Here is a 14,922-nt window from a genome sequence, read left to right as displayed (position 1 = left end):
ATTTCCACACCAACGGCTTCGACTATCGCAATCAGATCGTCAACTAGGAGGGACCAAAGCAGGGGAGATAACACCCCTCCCTGCGGGCAGCCACCTCCCGGCCTGAAGCGTATCGTATCACCGTGGAGTGAAGTAGAAACTATTCTACTATCTAGCATATTGCGGATCCAACCCGCTATAGTTGCTTCCACTCCCCTGTCAAGAGCAGCTCTTTCAAGAGATTGTGGTATTGCGTTGTTGAACGCTCCCTCTATATACACAAGTATAGGAAAATGTTTAAGACAAGAAGCAGCAGGTAAATTGGAAGAGAAATTACAAAATGCTACATGTATACATCTATAGATAAAGCAATAGAAATCAATATACAGGTGTCCCGTATCTTCCGCTTCAGAGCAGTATACGGTTGTAGAATACATTATTCTGAAGCGATCTATAGAAAATTTTATTAGATATATCTAATAAAATTTTTTCCGAAATGTTTATAATAACCGCCCTGGAACTGTTTAAAGATGTCAAGCACTGTATATAGCTTTTAAAGGTCTTTGATACGATACTGAAAAAAAATAAACTAAAAATTACAAAGAACAAATAAAAGTGTATAAAATAAGGTTAAAGGCTCTGTTAGGCAAAACGGAGAAATATCGGAAAAAATTAATATGAAGCAACGTATGAAATAAGAGGATAACACTATATGTAATATTCATGGATCAAATAATTAAGAAATAGTAAATATTAAGAAAATCCTCTATAATTAGTTATTACAGACCGATCAAAACTTTCAATCTCGTCTACACGGAAGATATAATATTGACAGTATGTACGAAAACACAACTACAAAAAAAAATTAAGATCTGAAAAGTCTGCTTTGAAGCAAGGGGAATGCGAATAAATAAAGGCAAAACATGTTACATTGCTACAGAAGCACATTATTGAGCGCAGTGTTTTGACAACATTGCGACAGACTGCCGACAGGAGACTACGACAACGCACTGAAGATGCCAGGTGAGATCTTGGCGAAACATCTGCTCCTTTCCAAATGGAACCAACAAGAAGAACCGATGAAATCTCGGACCGACCACAGCAACACATACTTCTCCATCCGTGAAGCACTAATTACGCATTAAGATTTATGTTTTTCAATAAACAAAAGTCTGCAAGATGGCATTTTTCCATCTGTTTTAATGTGTGCGAAAGTTGTGCCTGTGAAGAAAAAAGGGAAAGTCAATGATCCTAGTAACTACAGACTCTATCAATATCGCCGGCTATCTCAAAAATGTATGAAATGGCAATATGCAATAAATTGATGCTTTATCTATGCATACACAACCCCACATGGACAATAACTTCAATTCTTGAAGCTTTAGAAAAAATAACAAAGGGATTGAATCAGCGCGAATATACCCAGATTGCATTCTGTGATCTAAGTAAAGCGTTTGGCTCTGCCAGTCATGAGATATTATTAAGATAATTAGACAATTACGGTATAAGCTCTACGGCCTTAAAACAACAAGCACACTGGAGAGGAACAGTATCGATATGGAAGGAAATTGCTCTTAGTGTTCCTCAAGGTCCTGTGCTTGGGCCACTTTTGTTTTTGACATTCATTAATAATATATGTCTATACGCTGATGATACGTCTTTTATAAACAGATCTAGAGACTCACAAAAACTGAAACAGAAAACAGTTGCAGTACTAGAGAAAGCGTAAGATTGTTTCAGGGCAAATAATTTGAAGTTAAGCCCAGATAAAACAAACCTTTTTACAAAACTTTATTATAGGTACTACCTACACTAACCGATAATTGTACTTTGTTAGGTATTGACGTAGAACTGTTAGTAGTGAGATCACACAATTCTGTGAGACAATTATTAAGAGGAGATAACTGCGTTAATTCAACTCAAAGAATTGATAACTAGCGCTCCTGTTTTAATCCAGGCTGATCCCGACAAATTTTGCGAAATGATGCCAGAATCTATGCCTTAGGGGGAGTTCTACTTCAGGATGAGGATAATGATGATCGACCCATTGAATTTCCCAGTCGTTTGCTGACTGCCGCAGAAACTTACTATTCCACCACTGAACAAGAAGTTTGTGTTGTCGTAACCATTATCACTGACTATCATGCATTGCAGTAGTTGTTTAAGTTGAAAACACCATCTGAAAGACTTCCCAGATGGGCACTGCGAATGCAAGCTTTACATACAAACATTATCTGCAGACCAGGGAAGTGAAATATTGTAACTGATTTTTTATGAAGACGGGAATCTTAATTTGTTCCTTGTTCGCAGAGTTGCCAAAAAAAAGTGCAACCGATACACTACAAGATCCAAAGATATAGAAAAAATGCTGGCGAATCTCCTAACATTACTGAATTGCAATATTGTTCTACACGCAGATATGTTATGTTAATTGAAAAAGCTCAGCTTCTTGTCCCCAGTGACAAAAGATTCGATGTGATAAAAGAATACTAGAATTCATTTATTGTACTGATCGTGCGTATCGCCAAATCGCTGCTAGATACTACTGACACGAAATTCTAGAAGTGTAAAGCTACGAATTTGAAACCACTTTGTATCCTTCGTTCATCAGAAGTTGAAACTATTGCTATTGATATGTTTTTTCCATCATCCTAAATTATTTTCCAGTTCTGGTATATACAATTTTTAGTTGGATAATATAATAAAACAATATTTTCATTTTTAAAATGATTTATTTATAAATATCTTATACACACAAAAAACAAAAATTAAATTACGTACATCTACATATTATTATTCTTTGCGACGAAAACCTCGATTTACTATAAATACAGAAATTCTAGAAATTCTAAATAGTTAAAATATGGTTTAAATCATCACAAAGAAACCACAATCACGTCTTCAATAAAGGAACCACATTCACTCATCTCTCGCGAATATTACAATCGAAACATCTATAGGTATAACAATCGGAACAATGTCTCTACAATTTCTCTACAGAAATAGACGAAATGATTCTATGGAAGTCCATCACAAAACTAAAATATCCGTTTTTTTTAATAGAGGGGATCGCTATTTTTAAATATGTGCTCTAATAAATAATCTCGTGTAATCAAATTTTGAACTTAATCCATTTTTATGGGGAGGGACTGAAGGATGAACAATTAAGTATTATTAAATAGTAGTACAGTAATAAGCAAAGTTATATATACAGTCCTTGATTTAGAAGATGAATCTTCTTCATTTAAAAAGACAAAATCTTTTTTGTCTGCCGATTTATTTTTGTTATCTTTTTAAACTTCGTTGCACTCTAAGTAAGCTCTTTGACAGTTCATACCCGAGCGACCTCTTCTACTAGCTTCGTATAGCATATCAAAGGTATGGTCTTTGTAAGATCTTTCCAAAACAAAACTAGTTGCATATCTAAAATAAGAAAAAAATAATACATTAATTGTTTGTGAAAGTATATAATTAATTAACTTACGATCCCAATTGGCAGAAAAGTGATGATTGTCCAATGTCCGTTACACATTCGTTACTGGCATCACACATGAATTTTTGCATACAACTATCTTTTTCGGTGCTCATCGACCTGATGTATCCTTTCATCATCGCTATTCCAGCTACAGTGGCATCACTGATTGAATCTTTCCTGCCAATATTACGAGCTGCTAAAGAACGGTGAGAAAATGAAGTTTTCAAAGCATCCAAAAGATTTACCACGATGTTGATAAACTAGAATAAAAATTAAAATAAGAATATTATAGGAAAATATAACGTTATATGTTTACTATTAGATGGAATTAAAATAAGTTATAGTTGAGAAATGATTTCTTGTATTATATATTTATAAAAAAAACATTATCAAAATCATAATAAATAATATCGTAATATCATCTACTATTATTAAAAATTCTTATTGCATCAATAATGCAGTTGGTCTCGTATATGCAGTTTTATAGTCACCATAGTTTTAATGTTCATGAAGAATTCGCATCATTTAATAAATCCATACATGTTGTAAACCTTTCTTGATATCCCGTCTCTATCAGTATCGAAAGATGTGAGTAACCCTAGTCACAATCTGAGTTCTACCTGCTTCATAGAACTTAAGAAAATCCAATAACGTATAGAATATATACCTTACGTTGTGGAATCACCAAGCGGAAGAAAATCCTTAGATAAGCGTAGTCACGCTCAAGTTTAATGGTAAAGTTAGAAGAACACTGGTCGTCTTACCAGTTGACTACAAGTACTCCCAACATGTTCCCAACTTACTCCCAATTCCAAAATCGAGGAAAAATTCATCGCAACCCGAGAAAAGTAAATCCATCTAACAAGTCTACTTCTCGGATTATTTTTCAATTAAAGAAATAATTCTACTAGAAGCTGGATTTACATCACCAAAAAGTAATTCGCTGCAGAAAGACATTGAAATCCTTAACCAAATCCTATTTACCACGAAGCTAAGAAATACTAGAAACTTAGAAACATGGTATTCAAGTCAACTTGTAAATCCGGTTGGACAATAAAAGAGATTTTATAGGAAAGTATAGGAAAGCCCTAACGTAGTATAACCTGGTTATTCGTAACGCCAAAAGAAAAACCTGGCGTAGTTTTTGTGAAGGCATATTAGATAACATATAGATAATACGTTTACAGTTGCTCGCCTGCATAAGATCTTGGCGAAAGACCATAACACTGATCTAGGCCACCTATGCAAATAAGACGGAAAATACACTGAGGATGCTAAGGAATCACAGGAGCTCTTACTGAGCACACACCTTCCTTCCTCAAAAATTTGCCCCCATGCGGATGCCGACCCTAAAGTAATGGGTATAACCCGTCCATCCGATAGGGTTCGCAGCATAACTGGGAATATCTTTACACTCAACAGAGTAAGGTGAGCTATTTCTAATTTTAAGCCTCTAAAATCATCTGGAGGAGATGGAATTCTGCCTATTTTTAGCCAATTTAAGCTATAGCTTCAGCTATATACCTATAATATGGAGAAATACATACCAGGAAAGAATGGAGTTAGGCTAATAACTTCATTTCTCCTCAATGGGATGCAAAAGGTAATTGATCAATACCTTAGGAATAGAGTGCTTGTCACTAATCCACTCCATTCGAGTCAATATGGTTACCAGAAAGCAAAATCAACAATTACTGCTCTCCATACTTTGACAAGCACTTTAGAGGAGACAATTACAACCAAAGAGATAGCCCTATGTGCTTTCATAGACATAGAGGGTGCTTTTGATAACACCTCCTACGAATCCATAGAGAATGCTCTAAATGTAAAAGATATACATCAGTCGACGACCAATTTCCATGTTGAAAAGTCGGCAGATCACAGCCAGTCTGGGAGGCGAGTCGGTGACTATTAAGGTGCTAAGAGGATGTCCCCAAGGGGGAGTGCTCTCATATGGGTGCCTGGTAGTTGATGACTTGATGAACACCTTAACAAAAAATGGATTCATGATTCAGGGGTATGCTGATGACCTGACAATCACAATCCGAGGTAAATATGACTCAATCATAACTCGACTAATGCAGAAAGCCCTAGTACTTATCAGCACTTGGTGCGGAAGCAATGGGCTCAGCATCAATCCAAACAAAATCGAAATAGTCCCTTTCACTCAGAGAAGGAAGCTATAATTGAAAGCACCCTCCATTGAAGGCAGAATTTGTCACCAAGTACGAATTGAGCGCCGTTCGATCTGCTTGGCCATTGGTCGTCAACCCTACCTACGGATCGGACGGTCGCCAACCAACCACAACGCCCGGTTGATAGGGTTTTACCCAAGGGCGCCTATTTAAGGCGGCCGGGTTTCCATCAGCAGTCAATTCCAACCGAACTCCGAAGCGACAACAACAGCGACAACAAGCCAGCACTTCAACCGCCAATTCGAAGACGACCCCTTTTCGTCTTAAAAAACCGTTGAGGGTTTTTTTTGTACATATTTTGTAAATAAATTATTTTGTTTTATTCAACAACTGTTGTTTCTTCTTTGGCGCAATCCATCCCCCGTAACAAACTGTTAACTTCAAAAACAGCAGTTAAATGCCTAGGGGTAATAAAGTACAATAGTAAAAAAGCAACAACAGTTCCAGTAAACACTAAATTAAACTAGAACTCCCACATAGACGAGGTGAGGCAAAAGGCTCACTGGTTTGGTGGCCAAAAACAAATCATAAGACAGCACAACAACAGCTGGCACAAATCCAGCAGCTTGTCCCACACCACTTCATTTATATATATAAAAGGAGGCAGCTTTAAGCTGATGCAGGATAACCTCAGCAGACACCTTGAAATTCTCAAGGACCCATGTCTAAATTACTTGATTGAATTTAAAACGGACCTTATACCGACAGAATACAATTGCGACCAGCCGTATAAGGTCACTGATCAGAGAGTATATTAAGATAGCTTAGGGTTTTATGGAGTAATCATTTTAAGCAACACGTTGACTTCTTCATACATGAATCTTTTGAATTATCGGCATCAAGAATTTTCAAGAATGCGTTCACCAATAGGTGAAAGTTTAGTACTCTTCAAGGGAGGTTTATCATTTCGGCTATACATATATCCCATCAAAAAGACGCCATTTCGGGGTGATACTTGATTTTATAAACTATATCCGTTGAAGTATGGAAATAAAAACAGTCGACGAAAATAATATGGGAAAAGAGAAATTGTTAGCAATGTAATTGAAATTGAGATGAAGATAACAAAAACGCACCGAAACAATCTTTTTGGTCAAAAAATCAAGAATTTGCTAGGAAAACTGTAAGGTGGTATAAAAAGACATTCATTTGCTCTTTGGACTTTCTGAAAAAATGTATCAAAAATTCAAAAGCAAAATTGTCAAAATCGACTATATGGATTTTATCTTATCTTATCATTTTACATTGCATTATAAGTAATGTTGATCGAAGATGGTCAAACATGACAATACTTGTGAATAAATGTGAACAAATTTCGGCTTCTTATTAACGAGATTTTTCCAGGAAATGTATATACAATTGCATCTATAACACAATATATCATCGACCATACATAATATCTTATATGATATCGATATATATTCGCTTCTGCTACCTATTGGACATTTCAACAGAGAAAATATGCAATACATCTTTCAAAAGGATTAACTTTTTTACAAACTTTTAAATTGGTTAAAGGTTTAAAATGTTAATTTGAATGAATCTTACCTGTCCGGCCTGTTTAGCCAACATGTTGACCTGTTCCGGATCCTGGGTACCGACCAATGTCGAAAGAACCGCACCAAGAACACCCTGTGTAAGCGAAGAGTCTACTAATAGTGCCTTTCCAAAACTATTTTATTTACATAAACTAATTAATCGACACGATAACAACTACTCAAGCAAAAATGGCTAAAAGCTTCCAAGATATTTTTTTCTTCCAATTTAATGTTGAGATGTTTCTTTTTAGTTTAGTTTTTTTATAGATTAGTTTTTTGGATGTGGGTGATTTCAAAAACCATGTTTTTATTTATAATCGTTTTGAAAATCAAAACTTACTTGCATGGGCGAACCGTTGTCAACTTTGTCGATTCCGTCACCGCCTCCGCCGCCAATGAACGCTTTGAGGATCTTCAAACCAACTGAAATTAAATTGGCCCATGGGGAAGTGTTGGTTGTTTCTAAATCGTCTGATTTGTTGGGACCTTGTTGGGCTGGGCTGAAGATCATATGCATCAAAGAACCTAAATAAAATTAAAAATTTTAAAATAGCACCCAAAGACACCAAAATTAATTTACCAATTAAGCTAGTCCAAGTAAATCCAGATTCTTGAATTTCATTCGTCTCGATATCATTTAAATCATCCAAAGCGACTTTCTTCACCGAATTTGGTTTTTCAACGAATTTCCTTGCTATCGTTTCGGACGGTAGTTGAGGTCCTCTTATTGGGGCGAATCCTCTTTCCATTTGATGTACATTCGGATAAGCAAAGGTACTGATTATTGAGCTGCTGATTAAGAGGGTTAATAAAACCCAATTGCTTACTGTTTTATACATTCTGGAAGTAAAATAAAAGTTAAAAATTTGTGAGTAACCGTTAATTGTTTATTTTAGTTGTTGAATTGAGTTCATGAAGATGTTAATTTCTTGGATAAATCGCTAATTGATCGATTTGTATAACGGGACTATTAAAAACTAACGGCAAACAAATACAAAGAGTAGTCGTGAAGGTTTGTTGAAGAAAGTTGGTTCTCAATAGGATTTGGAGTAAAACTAATTACTTTGAGGTTAAGTTGGAGAAAGCCGGATGGTGTTGAATTAGTTTTTAAGAGTACTAAGAAGTTTTTAGCTTTATTAAAATGCAAAGATATTTTATAACTTTCTTAAATACGATTTTTAAGTATTTATATACAATAAATTATTTCAAAGTATTTCCAAGTGGTAACAATAAAATATTATAAACCGTTAATATTACTTAAAGACAACTATTCGACACACTTTATTAACACACATAAATGAAGAAATTCGTATGAGCTCTTCAGCACTGTTATTCACGGTTTTTATTGAGCACATTGACCTAAAACGATTGTTTTCCAATTTTAGCGCAGGATTCCAAGGATAATTTAAACTCAACAATAGATTTTTCAAAAAAACGACTAAAACAATGTAAATTGCATAATAGTATTATGTATTTATGTTTAACAATAAAACAAAGTAAAGAACAAAAAAATAGAAAGTTAAAAAATCCGCTAATTTATAAGATTATAGATGATTTTAAAATGCTTTGTTCAAAATCATTCTTTGGTAAATTTCTAAGTAAAATTTGTTTCTAAAGATGCGAAAGTAATCTTGAAAAACTTTTTAAATCCTTGAACTTGAACCGAGAACCACTTCGTTCAATAACCTGACGTTGAGTCCGGTTTTCCGGTGACTAAACGGTAAATTATCCTTCCAGCATTCTAGCGAGAACAAAACCTCTCCAGAGAAGTTTTTCAAGAAAACGAAACAACAAAAATTAATCGTCTGTAGGGCACTAGGCTTGAAAATATACATGACCTTGTGCCACTTCTCTTTCTCCTTCGGCTTCTTCTTAACCGTTATACAACCTACTCTTTGCTATGCGTGTACGAGTTTCGATTCCTTTAAAACAACTTCTTTTGCATATCACCGGAAATTACCGTTCCTTGGCAAAAAGTTAAAGAGGAATGAATTGGACAACTTAAAAATATAATCAAGTTGATTTTTAAAATAACTTTAGACGTTTAAATATAACAATTTAATAATGTTATATTATGTAATAATCTCCAAAATATCGAAATGGATGGTCTTTTGCTTGCCAAATTTTTCCAAAGTGCGAGGTTTGTATAAATCTGCAAAAGGCTTTGCTTTTGACGAAGTGAAACAGTTTGACGAATGCGCAACAGTTTGCGTCAAAGACAAAATGGGAACCATTCATAGTTGTTCTGCGAATGTGCAGGTTTTCACAGGGTGTAATGTCGCACTTTGGAAAGATTTGGCAGGCAAAAGGCATTGTGTCTCAGAAAGACAGCGGTTAGAAAGCATCGTTCGACAAACATAAGAGACTACGCTTTTGTTTCGACTCCGATTGGTCTCTTCAGTTAAAAAAGTTCGTCAGAAAGGCCTCTAACTACTTTAGGACATAAGTGGCTATTAAAAAATGAAAGCTTACTTTGGGCAAAATTCGTAATTGCACAAAACTCAGATATCTTTTGACTTTGAACTTTAGTTCTTTATCTTTTGAGAAATGATTTTATCAACATCGCTCCGCAAAACCTTCGTTCCACGACTTCTTCGTCGTGCTGATGAGAACCAGACCCACTACACCTTGTGTAAATCTGCAAACAAAACTACTTTGAATGAATCCCATTTTCACGCAAACTGTTTCACTTCGTCAAAAGCAAAGCCTTTTCCAGATTTGTGCAAACTTTGCAATTTGGAAAGATTTGGCAAGCAAAAGACATTGTGTCTCAGAAAGACTACGTTCAAAATGCATCTTTCGACAAACATAACAGACTATATTTTTGTTTCGATTTCGATTGGCCTCTTCAGTTAAGGAAGTTCGTCAGAAAAGCTCTCTGACAACCTTAGGACAAACGTGGTTGTTAAACGATGAAAACTTACTTTGAGCAAAATTCGTAACTCCACAAAACTCAGATCTCTTTTGACTTTGAAGTTTAGTTATTTTTCTTTTGAGAAACTTTTGCGAAGATATAATCTTTAATCAGGTTCAATCAAGCTATTACCACTTACTAGGATTGCAGACAAAATCCTTAAAATGTCGAAATTAATGGTTTAGAGTGAAAATTTTATCACTAGAAAAAACTGTAACGAATTGGAAAAAATGTTGAATACGAAAACCTGTCATATTGAACCAAAAAAGTACAATCCATAACCAGTTTTAACTTTACCAGAGCTACATTGTACGATTAAAGTGAAAATTTCCAAAATATTATTATTGATCGTGTAAATTGTTCATTGAATCTAGAAAGCATAATCTGTAATTGGTTCTACATTATCCGTTTCTATTATTGATGTAAAAATCTCTAAAATGTGAAAATAGATGAGTTACAATAAAAAATCTCTCACCGTTCAAAAATTACAGCTGAGCGGGAAGAATGTTGTTCACGAAAATAGTTTGTATTGAATTAACAAAATATAAATCTCAATAAATGCCAGTCTAGCTATCTTTCTAAACAATCAAACTGAAGCAATATACAGAGCAAAAATCTATTACTACTTAAAAACTACAAGGAACACGAGGAAATATATGTATCACGAAACTACTTAGTACCTGCTGAACTAAAAAAAACGCAATCTTTATCCAGTTCCAGTCTAGCTAAAACTATTTTTGATAAATAAACCAAAAAGTTCTAAAACATGAAGAAAGATGAGTTACATTAACAAATCCATCACTACTCAAAGACAATAACCGATCATAAAATATGTTGTGTACGTAGATTGTTCATATTGAGTCTGAAAGGTATAATTTATAACCAGTTTTAACGTAACTACCATTAGTTTCTAAGAATAAAGGAAATATCTCCAAAACGATAAAATTAATGATTTACGTTAAAAAAATGTATTACTCCTCAAAAATTAGAATCGATAGAGCAAGTGTAGTGCACAAACATTGTTTATATTGAGCTAAAAAAGCCTTTTCCAAAACAAAATTCTAGCATAGCTATTACCCACGGTGTAAGTAAAGTGTAAATCACCCACATGTCAAAATTGATGGTTTCCATTAAAAAATGTATTACTACTCAATATCAGAACTCAAAAATTCATAGAAAAAAGTGTTGCGCATGAAAATTGTTTATATTGTACAAGGAAAGCATATTCCATAACAAAGTTCCAGCCTAGTTATCGCCATTTTCTAGGAATAAAGTTGAAAATCTCCAAAATGTCAAAATTGATGATTTACTGATCGGGAAAAAAGTGTGTCACGAATCACAAATGCAACTAGTTCCAGTTTAGTTACCACGATTTCCACGAATAAAGAAAAATCTCCAACATGTCAAAATGGATTGGCATACATCAAAAAATCTATCACTAGTTCAAGACTATACCGGATTGAGAAGCATATTGTGCATGAAAATTGTTTACATTGAATCTAAAAAGCATAATTCATAGCCAATTTCTGCACAGCTATCACAACAATGTAAACGATCATGTAAAACTTGCCAATTCTGCAGAAACCCATTTACACCAGAACATTGCCACAACCTTTGAGGATTATTTACTAATTGATTACAGAGTTTGCTTTTAATGACTTCATAAATGTAACTCACATCCAAAAGCTGGAGATTACGTAAATAATAAAGTGGCAAATATAATCGAATATCATTGTGACAGGTTATATTTACAAAAGTAAAACTTTATGGATTTGCCAGATCTTTGTTAAATTGTTTGTATCATTGAAAGAAAATCTCCTTATTTTATATGTGGAGCTACTCTCCCTTAAACATGAATTATCACTTTGTAAATTATCATTTTTCAAAGTAGCATTACAATCAGACTGTACAATACGTTCTTCAAAAAAGTTTTAAGTATTAGACAAGCATGACTACGCCGCTTCTATTATTTTTTATCGTATTGCTAATTAAAATTTGTATAGAGTTTTGAAGATAGCCACTTCTGTACCCGAAAAGCACCAATTACTGGAGGCTCGCAGAAATTTATTGCGATCATGCCTTGTCCGGAAGAACCTATTATAAATGATTTCAACGTTTCAAAATTGGAGATTTCGATGTCGAATGGAAAACCACCCAAAAAATTCGAAGACGAGAGATACAAGCATTATTGAACGAAGATGATGCCCAGACCCAAAAGCAACTAGTCATATCAACTGACAGAACAGCACATGGAAAAGCAAAAAGCAACATCTAAAATTTTGTTGGAAAGACAGAAAAGGAATAAATTTGCATCGCATAGTCAACCAGCAAAATCGACCTGAATCGAAATCATTTAAGGAAATTATAAAGCTTCTCCGACTAATTATGAATTTGACATGGATTACCAATGTTTGTGGAACTACTCTTTTATTGGGAGATGGTTTGTCATTTTGTAAATGATGAGGCAATAATATATATAGATATTGGCGAAGCAATATATTCTTCAAGGATATCTTAAATGTTTCTGGGGTTTGCCCAGATTAAAAATATTGCTGTTTACGTTGTTCCTGGAATTTCTTTCATTTAAAGAAGCCATAAAGCTTCAATAAAGAATCTAGAATTTGGAATGGATTCTTGAGGAGTTGTCAAAAATTGTTTCAAGAGAAACCAATATTTGTGGAACTATTCTGGTTTGAAGACGGATTGTCACTTTGTAAATGACGAGGCAGCAAGATACACTCCTGCAACTCTTTGGTAAAACAATACATTTCTTAAGCAGATCTTAGATATTTCTGGGAAAACCGATTAAGGATACTATTGTCAACGTTGTGAAAGGATGGTGAATGTGACATGGATTTTTGATAAATTGTCAACAGTTCTTTCAAAAGGAACCAATATCTGTGGAAATGTTCACGTTTGGTCATTGATTATGACTTGGTACTTGAACCATTAAAAATACGACCTGTAAACTGGCCCCGGACATTCCTTGCGTTTAAGGAAACAATCGAAGAAAGTTTATGTTAAATATATAAATAATACAGATTTTTTCTGCTGTAACATTGTGGATTATAAATAAAAATATTCTTTAAATTTTAAAGAGAAAACGGTATAATAAATGGTTCGAGATTCCTTTTCGATTTGAGCGTATACTTTCCATGTCGTATATAGGAGCGCAGCTTTTACAAATATGTAACAAGATGAAAACTTTCGTCATAGTTTCGTCGACCGACTGACTGATGTTCGAACGACCCACTTTTCACTAAGAAAAACTCCAATCGCCACAGTCCGACTTTGTGCAGCTCCTACTCCATGTCATTTTCACCAAGTGTAGACTTCGTTGACAATAGAAGCTTTTCAGGAGTAATAATAAACTTTTTTAATTTAATTCTATAGATAATTTAAAATTGATTAAGAAAAGTTACAAATTGGGTTCCACACTTAAATTGAATAGAAATAATTGAGATAAGATAAGTGTGAAGAATTGCAAAACGTTGGTGTTAATATCTCTTAAGAAATGTAAAAAAAGAAAAGAAAATGTTACATGAAAGCTTCTTTGTGTACTTTTTTATGTTTGATAAAAGGATGGAGAGAGTCCGTGACGTTTTTGATTTAGGTTATAGATTCTTTTCTTATTTCTTTTTAACTCATCTAAAGAAATTGCATAAAAACTAATTTTACATTGTTGCGACCATCGCTTTTTATGGAAATTTTATACGAAATTAATTTCTTATAAATTAAAAAAAAATTGATGCCTGAAATTATCTTAAAGAATTTTGTACACCTTGAACTTTAAAATTTAATTTGGAATATTTTAATTAATTTTTAATCTTTTAATTTATACATAAAATAATTATAAATCTTAATCGACCCACCTTGAAAATACTTAAAAATTTCCTCTTCTAAGCTCATAATTACAACTCAAATTATCGTAAAAAAATTTCACTAAAACCCCATCTTAACCGTTTAAGTTCGAATGATACACTAAAATCTACAACAATACGTTCCGGAAGTTGCACCCTCTAAGAAAGGGTCCGCAACAGGTACTTTTATTTTCAAAAACGTGACTTTTACTTCATTGGAAACAAAGTACATTAAGAAATAAAATAATGGTTTTAGAAGCAGGTAATCTTATCTGTTATTATCACAGAAAAAGAATCCTAAAAGTTACCTGCTCAATTTGAAAATGATTTTGGTGTTAAATTTAAGTAAAAAATTTGTATAAAAAATTACCTTTCTACAGTTTTTGTCGATTAAGTAAAAAACGAATCACTGTTACTTCGTATAGAGAGGTGAACAACACTGAAGAAGAGTAGAAGAAAGCACAACCGCTTCAACGTCGTCTCAAAGTCTTAATGGTAACCGCATACCTTGAACTTGTCTTTATATACCGTGACCTACTTTAAGAAGTCACTATGTATTCGAACGTTAAACTTTAAAACACTTTAACATTCAATATTTTCTCATTCGAGACTTTAGAAGAACACGAAACATCATTTACTATTTGGACCAGAAAAGAATAATCAAAAGAAGTTAATAAATAAATAAATTAGGTAATATTAATTTAGTTATTCGTTTTAGAATCGAAGAATTTCTCTTGTGGGATTTTTAGCAATCTTAACTATACTTTCCAGTTTGAGTTGCTATAGGAGTTGAATTGGTTTATTTTAAACTTGTTATAAAACCAAAGAGGATTTATATGCACTTTCTTTTACTTGGAAAAACTGTTTTATTAATTTCTACATTTTCTCCGACCAAAAATTGATTGAGTCACCATCGTTCAAAGCTTTTATTACTCAATCTCTTTAAACTCAAATACCGTTA

At 33.7% G+C, this 14,922-nt stretch overlaps 1 protein-coding gene across 2 annotated transcripts; it reads right to left on the bottom strand.

Annotated features, from left to right (window-relative positions):
• Nucleotides 1-2,806: 2,806 nt before the first annotated feature.
• LOC111413974 (uncharacterized) lies at nucleotides 2,807-14,459 on the bottom strand. 2 transcript variants are annotated; one of them, XM_023045121.2, is made up of 6 exons: nucleotides 14,332-14,459; nucleotides 7,768-8,027; nucleotides 7,528-7,712; nucleotides 7,198-7,281; nucleotides 3,464-3,714; nucleotides 2,807-3,402 (listed from the first exon to the last, which is right to left on the bottom strand). In XM_023045121.2, the coding sequence occupies exons 2-6, from the start codon at nucleotides 8,024-8,026 to the stop codon at nucleotides 3,273-3,275; spliced, it is 909 nt and encodes a 302-aa protein (XP_022900889.1). In that variant the 5' UTR covers nucleotide 8,027; nucleotides 14,332-14,459; the 3' UTR covers nucleotides 2,807-3,272. The 2 variants fall into 2 exon arrangements, with proteins under 2 accessions (XP_022900889.1, XP_022900890.1); XM_023045122.2 differs by lacking the exon at nucleotides 7,198-7,281.
• Between the last annotated feature and the right edge of the window lie 463 nt (nucleotides 14,460-14,922).

This window comes from Onthophagus taurus, chromosome 11 (genome assembly GCF_036711975.1).
Source record: "Onthophagus taurus isolate NC chromosome 11, IU_Otau_3.0, whole genome shotgun sequence".
NCBI classification, from domain to species: domain Eukaryota; kingdom Metazoa; phylum Arthropoda; class Insecta; order Coleoptera; family Scarabaeidae; genus Onthophagus; species Onthophagus taurus.
This window is presented reverse-complemented; position numbering and strand designations above follow the sequence as displayed.

Coding starts and splice junctions, on each gene's coding strand:
- LOC111413974 (XM_023045121.2), bottom strand. CDS start 8,026: ATGTATAAAACAGTAAGCAATTGGGTTTTATTAACCCTCTTAATCAGC. Junction 7,713..7,767: donor TACTTGGACTAGCTTAATTG/GTAAATTAATTT, acceptor AATTTTATTTAG/GTTCTTTGATGCATATGATC. Junction 3,715..7,197: donor TGGCTAAACAGGCCGGACAG/GTAAGATTCATT, acceptor TTTTTATTCTAG/TTTATCAACATCGTGGTAAA.